We start from the raw sequence: 14,331 nt of genomic DNA on the forward strand, positions 1-14,331 counted from the left end.
AGCGCCAGCCAGAGGCGGTGATTGGCCGGTGGGGCGGAGTTTGGGGAGGGGGCAGCGGAGAGGGGCGCTGATTGGGCGAGGGGCGCGCTGTCCCTCCCCGCCCCGCCGTCCGTTAGGCTGTGAGGCGGCGGGGGCGGTTTTGGGAAGGGGAAGGATGAAATGGGTTGTTTCAGGTATTTGGTTACGGGCCGGCGAGGGGCGAATCCCTGCGGGGCCTTTCACGGGAGTGGCGGCAGCCCCTGCGCCACCGCGTCGCCGCTGAGGTGGGTTGCCAGCGAGGTGTGATCAGCCGGCCCGGCCCTGCTGAACCCGGCCGTGGCACAGCCCCTCAAAAATACAAGCATACAGAGTATGGCGCGGCTGTATAAAAATTAGCTTTTTGGTAAAAAGGTCTAAGGACCTGCTTTACCTGCTTTTACTAAACCTGAGTTTAGTAAATACAGAGTTCTGTTCCTGCAGCACCCTCCCTTCATGCACCATCAACAAGCACTCATAACACCATCATTGCCTCTCACGGTGTTGTGGTGAACGAAAACTAGATTCCTGAGACAAATCAACAAATGTGGTGTGTCTGAGAAAATCAAGTTTTCTGAATACAAGTAAAAATGACAGGACCTTGCACTTGCTCTGGAAGGACACAGGTTGCCTTCTCCATTGCCCTATCCTAAGGGTCTAGTCCAGGAATCAGCGTAAGCCCCCCTGAAGCACACTGAGGCCACCTTCATCCTTCCTGCCCCCGGGATCTGCAGAACAAGTTCAGCAGTTGCCTCCTGTACAGTAACGCTGCTCCCTACCAATGCCATGGAGTCATTCTCCAGTTTTATCCTCCTGCCTGTCTCACACCAGCCACAGCTTGAGTCCAAGCCAGCGTGCTGATCCGCAGCAGTGAGGTTCCTGCACCGACATCAACCTAAGCTTTTAACTCGGTACTACCTCTTCAAAACAACCTAAGTGAGTTATTCAATCACTGGAAAAGAATTACAAGATAATTTGAAAGCCAACGACTCTAGTAATCTCTGCAGACCTTCAACACGCCCAGGAAAAAAGTCAGAGCACAGCATGTGGCACAAAAATATAATACACAACTGCACCCAGAATGGCACTTCACAAAAGCAAAGCTATGAGAACATACGCCTGAATCAAAAAAGCTCCTTGATTGGGAGCCCGTTTAAAGAAAAAGCCTATTACAAGTAAAAACATAGCAATACAGACATTTTACAATAAGTTTATTAGTCAACCACAATTATAAAATTTAAATATTTATACAGCAAGATGGAAAACTCTCAAGTAACCAAACACTCAAAACTATTTTGCTGCAGTATACACAGGAATGGTTTTGTTTCTTTTAAGAGTTGATCCAATATCACCCTTTAGTTACTCAACAACTTCTTGAAGTCATGTCTAATTTTGAGAATATGTTTCATATTTGTCAGTGCAATATGCAAAAAGAAAAAAATTCAAGACCATTAAACCAATTAAAAAAAAAATGAAAAAAAAAAAAGAAAAAAAGGACAGGCACATTGAAGTCAGCTACTCCATAAATAACTTGTGGTTGATACTGTTTGTATGTGTTGCCATAGTTCAAAGGGTACAGGTTAAAATGTTCCTTTGAAACACAAACATAAAAAACATGTTCCAAATGGTATCGTTTGTTCTGTAAAACATGCATGAAGTTCCCAAATTTTTTAAAATCTTCCATACAAGAGAAGAAATACAAAGGCAGCCAGAAATGGAAGCATTCACAAACAGCAGAATAAGGCCCTTCAGAGTTTATTTAATAAAGTAACATGTTAAACCCCTTCATTCTCAGGTAATAGATTAAGAGGCCGAGATACACATCGTCTGCGAGGGTGAGGATACTGGAGGTTGGCAGTGTCAGCATCGCAAGAGTGCTCTATCAGAGGAGGAGGAGGAAGGAGCTGGGCATGGCTGGACCATCTCGATCCAGCCCGTGGGGAATCCAGAGGGGGAAAGAAATACCTGAAACAATTAAGAAAGGAACAAAACACCAAAACAAAACAAAAAAAACAAATCAAAACAAAACAAAAAACCAAAACAAACAAAAAAAAAAAAAAAAGAAAAAGAGAAAGGTAGTAAATACAAGGAGAACCAAAGGGGAGAAAAGACATGCTGGAAAAAATAAAAAGGCTTTAGTATATCCATGCCAAAACCAATAGAACATAATAGCAGAAATCAGGGCTTGTAATTCAAAACAAGACAAATCCGGAAACTGTTCTTTAAAAGAAAATAATACAGTCTTTTCCACTGAGGTTCATAGAAAAGAATACCATAATAATAATCCTAGAATACATTTTTACAAAAGAACAGATTGCTTTGGAAATCAAAAGGATGTTGTAGCACAGCTATTAACAGGCTTTCATTCTCCCAGAACTCCTGCCATTTGTTAACAGAGCTTTTAGTAACGCTTCATTTGTGACACAAAATATACATTAAATATTATCCAAGTACATTTTCTGCATATGCATCTAATTCAGATTGACTTCACAGCACCTCTAGAATAGATGTAAAAACATCACTGTTTTTACAATAAATTTAATAATACACATTTACAGAGATTAACTACTTTCAATGAAATACAGTCTTTGCATATATTTACATCTTACCCTCAGAGTAAATTTAAGATTCCTGGTGAATGCAAGACTCAGAATTATGCCATTTTGTGTCATTTTAGTGATGTTTTTATTAGAACTTACCCGTAATATTTGTGCATTTTAGTGTAACTATATCAGATACCTACAGATGTTTTCTGTCTTGTTTACAGTTCTGTGGACTTACATAAAGGAACAGCTATACAACTAAAGAAATTATAGGGCAATTCACAAGATGCATTTTGGTTTCAGTCTTTCTATGGCTCAAATGTTTGCATTTTTTAGGATACTATGCTTAGAGAATTTTAGTTACTCCATGGAATTACTACCATAGGAATGTACAAGTACATATCAGAAAAAGTACTTCTCTTAGGATGAAGAAAGTATGACAGTACTTACAAAACATTTATTTGAAGTCATACCAAGGTATAAATGAAGCCATACCAAACTATTAAAAGCTATCATCTGTACAATTGTCAAAACACAGTTTTCTTATTCCTTTAAAACAGTTTCATATATTACAAAGCAGTTACAAACTTGTGATGTTTAGGAATCTTGATCAAATACTGAACACTATGAAACGCAAAACAAATTAGTTACCAAAATAATTTCAATGAAAATTATTTTAATGGCCATTTCCCTCCTCCCATCCCAATCAAGGACAAAAATTCTCATTGTTAGTCATGAACTAGTCTTTTAATTTGACAAGCTTTCAAAAAAAAAAAAAATCTTTTGATGGGAAGTTTTGGGGTTTGGGTTGCTTATTTGTGTTTGGTTGGTTTTTTTTCCAAACAAGAAGCCTCTCCAAGTATTTTTCTATCAGGAGTTCCAACAGTATCAAACTGTGCGGGATAGTACCAAAAACGTACACAACGTGTTTTAAAAAGGCTTTTTGAATAGCATTTAGTAGTTAGCAGGCTGCTGGTGTCTCGGGAGAGGTCAAACGGCGCTGGGGAGGGGAAAAAGGAGTTCGTTTTCCATTCCTGTGTGCATGCAACAAGCAGCAAAACACCAAAGTTACTCCAGTTAGCTTGGTATCAGCTCTGCTTTCTGTTAAAAAGGACATAATACAAATGGAGAATGGAAATTGCATCATAAATCGAGACACACAATTACATAAACATAACAATAAAGCCCTATTGACTTATTGTCCAACAATGTACATCATCTGTTCTGAAACTATTTTGAGTACAAATCCAGTTTGGTGATCGTGCTTTAACAAACTTTTCCAGATCTAGCTATACTTTAGCTCTTTTAAGCATTTTAATGTATAGACACTGAAACATAACATCTACAGTCACAGACAAAATAAATTGTGTAGTGTACCAATGTAGTCTAATGTCAGTACAGAAATCTTTATTCTAAGTGTTAATACACTAAAACAAAAGTTAGAGAACTGTGCTAATGCAATGTGATTACAAAAGAAAACATGTAGTTAAGTGCATCTGTTTTATAGTAAGTCTCAATCCTAGGACAAGACACCATGTACTTTGCAATTCCACAGACTTAATTCTGTAACAAAACACCAATTCCATATTGGAGCTGAGAATAACTTACTAAAAACAAAACCCCATTTTTTAAAATACAGAGCAATGGAGGGAGTCTAAAATAATGTTAGAAGTTTCAGTTTCACAGGGGCTTACTACAAACTTCAGGGAGAGGAGAACAACCAACAGGGTCGGGTAGTCTTGCTGGCAGCAGCCAGTCTTGGATAAGACGACTGTGAAACCACACCCTATGCTACAGCAGTATAAAATAGCCTATATCTCCCTATAGGAGCCCAAGCACATGCAGTTATATCCAGGCTGCCCAGAGAGCCGGTGAAGTCTCCTTCTCTGGAGACATTCAAAACCTGCCTGGACACGTTCCTGTGCAACCTGCTCTAGGAGGACCTGCTTTGGCAAGGGGGTTGGACTAGATGATCTCCAGATGTCCCTTCCAACCCCATATCATTCTGTGATTCTGTGATCACATTTCCGAGACAGAACTGTATTTCGGCATTTTTTTGCTACGCTCTAAGTAGCACCTGGAACCAGATGATCAGTATCATTTTGGCCTCCTTTCTTGCTGGAGACTTGGCCCATTACCACCTCTCCCATTTATGTTGTGAGGAAAATGTGGAAGCCCTTCTCTGTTCAACACAGTTAGGGATTGGGAAGCCGGAACTGCCATTCAGGACTGACTGCCTAAGGGGACGGAGGGCGAAGGCTGCTCTCCAAAACCAAACTGTCATAGTACTTTACAGATGAGCATTTTAAACTGAAAAAAACCCAAACATACTAGTAGCTGCATGTGGATGGAAATGGAGGCTATTTTGAAAAGCAGTAAAGGTGGCCACAAAACTTGGAAGCTGCTGCTATGGAATTTGGCCACATCTAGTCCTTACATAGGACACATCCTGTTGAGCTGACTGTACACTCCATGGTACAAATGCAGGACTCAGTGTATTTCTAGATTTCGGTGTGCGCAAAATAAAATGGTTTCCAGAAGAGGCAGTTAAATTTACCTACTGAACAGCAATTACTACAGAATAAAAACTTAACAGAGAAAGCAAATTAATCTGCTACAAGAACGCCATATGAGGAAGATTAAAAACCCGAAACTTTTACTCAATTGTGTTACACCCGCAAAAATGCAAGTAAACTAACACTAGTGTATGACTGTTGAAACCATACATTATGAAGTATCTTTTTCTCCCTCTCTTCTGCTACATTATCCCAATGAAAAACAGAATTCGTTGCTGGCTTTGTTTGCAGAATTTGTTTACTTCGCTTTTAAGTATGCATCTAAAACCAAAGGGCAATTACACAACAGTATGATGAAGCTTCTCCTTGTCTGAAACTACTTCAGAAAAAATATTTTTAATAATGTGGAAGGACTAAAAGTGAAAATAGTTGTTTACAGCGCTTATTTATACAGAATGATTCAGTACAGCTTACTGTTTTCTTCATTTTCCTCTAAACACTGGTTTAACAGACACCATCACAGAGCAAAACTAGAAAAGTCTGTAGAAGCATTCATGCAATAAACTACATTGCACCTCACAAAAAGTTATAGAACAAACATGAAAGCTGAGTGACATTAAGAAGATTCAGAAAAGAGACTGAAATTCAGTCTTTCCACTAATTAACCTACCTGCTGGCAGACGATCCATTTAGTGAATTCTGTAGGCTTGTATTGGCTGAACCTAGAGAGGCATTAAAAATTCCCTGCTGAGAACTACCATTCACAGGACTCCCGTTACCTTTCAGTATACCAGTACACTTCCAGTTGTCCATGTAATTAGCTGCAAATATAGATATATAAAACCTGTTAGTTTCTCTTCTCAAGCTCAGCATTTGATATAACTATTATGTGTCAACTGCTACACACCTGCTGAGAATTAAAATTGAACTTCAATACCAATATATAAATTCCAAACAGCTGAGGATCTGGCCCTTTAGATGTCTGACATTCTCTGCCTATGCACGATTTAAAACTCAGTTTTGTTCAGTAGCAAAAATTAGTTTCTTTTATTAAAATACTGAGGAACAAATAAGAACAATGAGGAAACTGTCAGGGTTTTTTTTTGTTGTTGCTTTTAGAAATTTAAACAGAGAAAAAACCAGTTTGCCTGAACGTTGTGACTGAATGTAGATTTTCTGGGTTTGGCAGCAGGCAAAGATAGTAATGCAGCACGTATGTTAATTTTAAAAATTACAACTTTACATAACTCTAGTCTGGTGAAACAATTTGAGGGTACAGTAATAACTGTTCACAGCAGCCTAAAACATGCAAGTGTTCTAGCACAGGAGCAGTACAGGACTAATGTCTCTTCTAATGCTTGGGAAAATTGCACTTTTGGAGGACTCTAGTGGCTGAATTAATGAAAATATTTACTTTATAGCCAGATAGGTTATGTGGGATTCAAGGTCTCGGTATTTTTGAGTCTTGCCAGGTGCAGGGATGAGGAGGAGCAAGACCTGGTCACTTGACCCAGCCTGGTCAAAAGGATTATTTCATACGAGGAACATCACATTCAATATAAACTAGAAAAGTTTGCTGCATAGCTCTCTCTCCCTTGATGGTGGCGGTCCAGAGACCTTCTTGCTCTGGTGCTGGACCCCTGAAGGCCTTCCCTTCCTCCCAAACCTAAAATGAACTTTTACTCTAAAATTATTTGTTGAGTAAAATTCCTCAAGTATATTCAGCACACTAAAAAGCTAATGTATTTCAGGTGGGTGACCTTACCCTTCCAGAGCCTAACGCAGCCATCATCACCAGAGGAGGCTAGCACTGTGCCTGTGATATTCCAGCTTACTCGCCACACTTGGGAGTTGTGATTATCAAACTGGGCGACAATATGAATTTCAAATTTTGTTAATCCTCCAGATGAAGTCAATTCTTTCCTGTTTAAGAGAAAGTGACAATTTTGCACACAACTGTTCAAAGGTCTGGGCTTGAACATGATGACAAAGAGAGAGAACTACATTTTTCAATGAGTTTATATAAAAATTGTTAATAGAGTATTAGGAGGTATTCAGACAAAGGTATAGACTTGCTCACAATCTTGTCGTCAGGCTGCTAAAAAGCAATTCTGCATACCTCAAGTTACTACTATTGCTTTGCAGATACTATTAAAATAATACTTCATAGTATGCACCACATCATACCAAACTATATTCCTTTTAAGCTCACCTTAGAGGTTTTAGTGTGAAAATTCGTACATCTTTGGTTGCTACAGCTAAGATGTGGAAGGATCTTCCAAGATTTGGAGCAAATGCAATATCATGTACAGGATCTGTGACTGTCATCAGAGCTTCTGCTTTCGCATATTTCCTGTACAGAGTAACAAATTATCCTTTAGTGCCATCAAAATTGCTAGTGATGTGAACTATATAAGCCAGTCATAGTAGAATAGCAAAAAAAAGGGTTAGTATACATGATGAAACTTGCTAAAATAAAACTATTTTCATAACTTAAAGTAATAATTACAAGCTGCAGTACAAAGAACATTTTGTCTACAGTTGGAAGAGGGAAATAAAAACAATCTTCCACTCACAAATCTAAAGGGAATTTATGTATCACTTTTTAGTGCTTGTAAGCAGGCCGATATCTGCCACCTCCTCTGTATGATAAACACGTATGCCATTTTCTATATACCACCAGATAAGCTATAGCTGCTTTTCTTTATTGTTAATGCACAGAAAACATTGTCTGAAGCCTGACATAAATCCACAAAACACCTCGGCTCCTTTCCCACAGCAATTACCCTGAATGAAATGGAAGTTCACTGTTGTCATTTAATTGAAAGTGGTTGTGCACGCACTCCCTGGCCTTTTCTGGTGCTGAATTCTTAACTGTACAAACTCAAATTTTAAGGAATGCAAATAATTCATGGGACCTTCTGTCATTATAAACATGCTTTCAAAAGCATTTCAAGGTCGCCTTGAACCAAACAGTGCCTAGTCCAACACAATTCAAAATCCAACTTTGCCCTACTGATTCCTTGTGCAAAATTAAACATACCAATTAGTAGAAGCAGGAACAACTCTCCTTTTAAAAGGCTGATAAGAACACTGACATTTCTGCACTGAGATAGAACAATATTATCAGTATCATGTCTGTTAACATCAGTCACTGTTCTGGTCTCCCTCTCCTTTCCAATCGAATGGCTCAGAGACAGAATTAAGGTATTAATATTTACTACTCCACTCCACATCTAATAACAGGAATAAAATAAGAGACATATGTTACAAACTATTTTAAGATCCACAAATGTTATATATTGTCATTTAGCATACCTTGTATTTTCATTATATTCATAAATTTGAACCTTAGCCAATATATTTGGACTGTTGTCATCACTTCCTACAGCGATCATTGGAGAATGTGCTCGAGAGCTAAAAGGTGAAAATAAATATTGTTGTATTTACAAACAATTCCACAGAAAGTACACCAAGCCATTTCTTAAATTTCAGACACATTATCTATATAGAAAACAAAACACTAACAAAAAAATATCACAAGGGAAAAAACCAATCACAAGGAAACACGAGTAAGGTCATTCACAGTTAACAGTACAATCTCCATTCTATTGTTTGGGAAGTCCACTTTATGCAGCCACTAAGATGAAATCACCAGGGAACATTATTTGGCAACTCAAGATGATGCTTCCAGAGAGTAGGATTGATTTTATATACCCATGACCATTCAAGTATTTGCCACAAGTTTCATGGCAGAGTCTGCATTCTTTGCAGTACATTTAATGATTCAGTGGTATTTCATTCAGGTTTTGGAAGACAGATTACAAAAGCTAAATATAGACAAGTTCTACTTTTTAAATCAACTTTTAACCCCATATGATGCATTAAAGTGAATACAGTGAAAGCCTGTATTCTGAGCCTCCAGTGCAGACTACTACTAATTAATAGAATAACTGGATCAGCAGGACACACGGACCACTACATCTATAGGGAAAGCCGTTAAGTGCTTCTGGACAAACAAAATTTAAAACAGTTCAGCCCTGAATGGTTTTTGCCTTCCTGTTATTGCTGGAGGAGGACGTGAGATGTGAAGCGTAGGAGAACCTCTCCTTGTGTGTGTTCTTCTGGGTGGGGACTACCCAACCAAACTCCTCTCTGATTCCTTCCTGTTCAAGTAGATTGAAGTGTATCACTGGGCCCCCGAGGGTATAACTAAAAGAACAACTCTTGGGCTTTGTATTTGTGCTAGGGAGACTCTTGTGGTTCCTAGTACTCTTGCACTGGCAAGGGTGCATTGTCCTTGTTAGAGCAGTCAAAATTATCACCTATTGCAACATCTTACTTAAGGAAAGAAGAGACAAGGAAGTGTCTCTTTTTAAGTGCTTTCTCTTATGTATGTTTTAGGATATATTCTACAGAATTTCAGAACTAACTCTCTGGATCTTCTGCTTAAACAGTCATAAAGCAAAACCTACAGTTTTAGTAACATACCTTGAGGGATTCCAAGAAATACAACTGCAGCTTAGCTTACATGAGATTTCATGCTGCAGTGACCACTGACTGAGATTCATCACATCTGGAGCTTCATAAATCCTTACAACTCCATCCGCTGAACAGGTCGCTAACATAAGACCCATATGCTTGGGAGCAAACTTCACATCGGTAACAGATGTCCTACTGTCTACCAGAGTGGTCCTTTTTACCTGCAAAGAAAGGCAGTAATCCTTTAAGGAAATGCTAGAAAATTTCATCAAAAATGTATTCCCTAAGGAAGGCTAATGGAAGTGTGACAACACCGTTTCATAGGATCACTTACCTCCTCCATCAAAAACTTAAATAAAGTCTCTTTATACATGAATGAATTGGAGAAACGACAGATCACTGCACTTTTGAACATCAAGAGATATACTCACCGTGGTATCAAAGCTTTGATACCAAAAAGACCAAAAAGAGTTGTTTAGATTATGCTCTTCAGAAAAGAAAAAAAAAAACCAACATGTAGCATAAGCATAAAATACAAGAGTACTGGCTACAGGCTGTTTGAAACCAGCCTCTTCATTCATACAGGTGACTATTAGCTGCAATGCCCAGCAACTCCACTTTCTACTTTCAGTGCTGCTGAAGTTTATCACCAAGCATTTTCCAACAAAAACATCAAAACAAGTATTTCTGACAAAGGAATGAGTGAATACAGCAGCCATTTGATAAGAAGATTCACCAAGGTGAAAGAGGAAAAAATTGTTAATATTTGCTTTTCAGGTTGTCTCCTCTCCTACCAAGAAAGCATGAGTTTGAACTGAAAACTATGCATCACAACTGCCTCCTGCATACAGAAGTCAGCTTTCGTATGCCACTGGGTGCCTAAGATCCTGACAACCCAACTCTTCATAATTATGTATTTTAATGTTAGAAAACTTTAGGCAAAAGTAGAAAACTGCAGATATTTTAGCAACCAAAACAAAAATAAAACTTTAGAGGCAAGTATACTGAGTTATGTAAGATTACACATAAAGAATAGCTGCAAAATAATGTTTAGATCTAAAAGTCCCTTGATGAAAGGCTACCCAGAAAATATACTTCTGAGCAAACTATTCTCCCCCCAAACCTGATCTATTGTTTGAAAAACAAAAAAGAACAGCATGAGACAGTTGTAAATGAGCTCTTGTCACAAAAGAAAAACCCCACAACTTTAATTCTCCTGTAGATGGGAATTCATGTCTGTGAGTTGCTGGCCAAGGAATATCTTATTAAGAAACACCAAAAGGAGTGGCCTGAGTTAACTGTAATTGATTGATTGCAATTGAATTAATAGCAGTGGCCTGAATGTTCCTATTTAGCTGTTTTCCTCAAATGCTTTAAAAATACTTAACATTGGAATATTGCCACAAATTAACAAAACATAGGCAAAAGGAACACTTTATATTAACAGAAGAAAACGGGGTGCTTTTCCCGCTTCAGGAATAGAAAATACATTGCAAAACCAGAAGTGTCCAGTAACTTGGTATTTAGAACAATATGCATGTTCAGTCTTCTGCTTAATTCTGAAATTTAAACAGTTTAAAGCTTCGGTCATTACGATAAGCAAACACACCAACGAGGCACAGTGAATCTGTTTATATGAGAACATACAGAAACTGTAATTAACATGTTAAAGCCTCACCCAGTGACTCTGGCCTCGGAGTTTATCATTTGACTCTCCCACTATTTCTTCCCATACAGCTGCTGTTCTATCAAAAGAGCAGGAAGCCAAGACCTGCCCAAATTCAGGATGGGCCCATGTCACACGCCACACAGATCCACTATGTGTCTGCAAGATAACACCAAAACACGATACAAAAATATACTTGCTGTATCAGTCCAAGCGATCATACATTTTCATGACTTTCTGCAGAAGTAAATTCTAGGAAGTGAGAAGACTATTCCTTTGAAACCCATTTTGTTTTCTAAAAGCTCAAAGTAATACACCAGCTGTTGCATTTGTTTATTCCTACAAGCCCTGCAAAGATTTGTTGTTACTAGTTAATGGCTAAAAAGTACTTCTTACAAGTGTACTTTAAGGCATTATTTATTATTCTTTACACTGTAAGTTCCAATCTAAGATTCTGCCTTGAGAGAAAAAGTACAGCTTGGTTTTCAATTTTCAGCCGTTACCCTGTTCCCTCCTAGCTTGCCTGTACTTGTCCAAAGCATATGCAGAGCATTACTTACCTTCTTTTTTTCATATTAAACTCCTCTTTCATAACTAGTCAACCTAATGCTTCTTTTCTTAGAGAAGGGGAATTCAAAAGCTTCACTTGTGTTTCCATTTACAGGGATTATTGTATTGTGGTCCTATTAAACACAAGTTTAAGGACAATTCAGCAGCTGAATGCGCTAATTATTCAGATGAAGCAGAGTCTCTATATAACACGGTTCTCAGACAGCTTTTGAGGAAAAAACAAAAACCACCAAACAGAGGTCAAATGTTGGAACATTTTATATCCAGACCTCTTCCTTTTTCTTTTAGTTCTCCTTTCTCAGCCCGACCCCCCCAAAGTCTTACAATAGGCAAAAAAGGAAATATTTAATTAAAAACGAAGGTGCTGTTTTCCAACTCCCTAAACACCAGTTACTGCTATGTTTACTGATAACAAAGTCTGCCAGCATAACCAAGTACTAATAATCTAAGAACTGCATGCAAGCCTCTGCTTTAAGTGAGCGGCATTACACGTTTTATAAAAGCAGAGAAAAGGTGTTTTACCATAACAAGTATGAGATCTACAACAAACCAAAAGTATTTCTACTCTACAAGTCAGCAAAAGCTAAGTATGTTTCTGCAGAAATTATAACTGTGTGATTGTTATAAATACAAACCTTCCAGCTGGCAGTGCAATGCCAATCCCCATTTTCACTTTTGTCCCAGACCTATTAAAAAATGAAAATACAATCATACATTTTGTATATAAAGTTTACGAAGCAGTACTACAAAGCACAGCCATTAAAAAATATGTAATATATACACCACTAAGCATTTTCATCTGGAAATCTCTACCTGGCTCAGTACACAACTGCACTTCACTCAACCTTGAAAATATCCCTACTACAGACAGTAAGAACAGGCATAAACCTGCCTATACTATAGTATGAACCTTCATACTATAGTATGAAGTCTATCTTTTTTAAGCAATAAGTTATTCACAGGAGATAAACTATTACAATTCTCAACTTTGGTCACTCGGTTCCATGTGTACACTACGCAGTTTCACCCTAGAGCCCCCATGATCCTCACCATGGCACGTGCTTAGATTTGGTCACAACACCCTGATGCAACTGCTAGCAACCATCCCAAACACAGAGCAGGGCAGCAAAAAGAAAATAAAGCTAGTGGGGAAACAGATCTTGTTCCTGTTTCTAATATTCCTGCCTTGACTTATAACCACGCATAAGTCACTTAACCTTCCTCTTGATTTCCCACACATCTCGACCATTTTTATAATTTTTTTTTTCTGAAAAATTGTGGAGGAATTCACAAACGCAACCAAATGAAAGACACCTCTAGAGACCTGGCACCCGCTCCTCTTTGTCACTCAATCACTATATAACTTTACTGAAAGTTACTTCACTTTTGCCATTTGGCATCCCTAATACAACCTTAGTTGTTATCATCACAGCTCAACTCTGTAACCTTCCTGACGGCTGTTGTGCAGGGCCCAACCAGTGAGAATGGGCCAGATATACCACTGCTCTTGTGAAATTCTTGTCAGAGTAAGACTTCTTAACAGGGTCTCATAACAGACACTTTTATGATTGGAAAGTAACATTACCTTGTTAAAGAACATAGCTTATGAGTTCTACCTACCTCTTGGCATCTTTCTCAAGAATATTCTTTTTAGGCTACAAGTTTTATGTAGTCGGTCCAGATCAAAGGTTTTGGCTTACCCTCTGGGGGATGGTGATGATGTTCTTGTTTGCTTGCTTTTTAACACGTGGTCAGGGAGAAGGGGCTGCTTGCATGTTTTTAAGCCTGCTCTATGTTTTGACACAGCTTTCTGTGAAATTTAACTGGTCTAACAAAGGATATGACTGTTCTCTGCAAATTAAAATCATAGGATGGTTTAGGTTGGAAGGGCCATTAAAGATCAGCGAGTTACAGCCCCCCTGCCATGGTCAGGGTCACCTCCCACCAGAGCAGGTTGCCCAAAGCCCCATCCAGCCTGGCCTTGAACACCTCCAGGGATGGGGCATCCACAGCTTCTCTGGGCAACCTGTTCCAGCACTTCACCATCCTGAGTGAAAAACTTCTTGCAACTATCTAATCTAGATCTACCCTCTTCCAGTTTGAAGCAATTACCCCTCATCCTATCACTACCTGCCCTTGTAATACTACATTTCTTAAATCTAACCGCATAACTCCAAATTTCTGTCTATCTTCTGACTACGTGCAAAAAATAAACAGAAAAAGCAATTAACTTTCCGTTTACTGTTGTTTCCTCTAAAAGCATATAAAATCCCGGCTCCGGATATTTCACGGTTTCCCGAACCTGCCGGAGCACAAGCAGAACGTTTCAGCCTCTTTTGCTTATTGGCACTTCGTTGTGAAACAGTAGCTTCTTCCCTCAGCGTCGGACACGGCGGGATGCGGCCATTCGCTCCCCGGGCTGGAGGAGCCGGGCCGGGCTTCAGCCTTCCCCCGCCCGGCCCGGTCCGGCCCGGCCCCGCCGCTCCGTGGAGCCCAGAGCGCTGCTCCGCCCGCCCGCCCGCCCGGGCGGCCCGGTAGG

At 39.1% G+C, this 14,331-nt stretch overlaps 1 protein-coding gene across 4 annotated transcripts; it reads right to left on the reverse strand.

The window, feature by feature from the left end:
- Positions 1-1,209: 1,209 nt before the first annotated feature.
- SEH1L (SEH1 like nucleoporin) lies at positions 1,210-12,542 on the reverse strand. 4 transcript variants are annotated; one of them, XM_014938652.1, is made up of 8 exons: positions 12,428-12,542; positions 11,235-11,381; positions 9,566-9,777; positions 8,393-8,491; positions 7,287-7,427; positions 6,840-6,997; positions 5,745-5,895; positions 1,210-1,980 (listed from the first exon to the last, which is right to left on the reverse strand). In XM_014938652.1, the coding sequence occupies exons 3-8, from the start codon at positions 9,709-9,711 to the stop codon at positions 1,791-1,793; spliced, it is 885 nt and encodes a 294-aa protein (XP_014794138.1). In that variant the 5' UTR covers positions 9,712-9,777; positions 11,235-11,381; positions 12,428-12,542; the 3' UTR covers positions 1,210-1,790. The 4 variants fall into 4 exon arrangements, with proteins under 4 accessions (XP_014794138.1, XP_014794140.1, XP_014794141.1 ...); XM_014938654.1 differs by having other exon boundaries at positions 1,210-3,592; XM_014938655.1 differs by having other exon boundaries at positions 1,210-3,659.
- Between the last annotated feature and the right edge of the window lie 1,789 nt (positions 12,543-14,331).

This window comes from Calidris pugnax, unplaced genomic scaffold, assembly GCF_001431845.1.
Source record: "Calidris pugnax isolate Ruff unplaced genomic scaffold, ASM143184v1 scaffold13, whole genome shotgun sequence".
NCBI classification, from domain to species: Eukaryota; Metazoa; Chordata; class Aves; order Charadriiformes; family Scolopacidae; genus Calidris; species Calidris pugnax.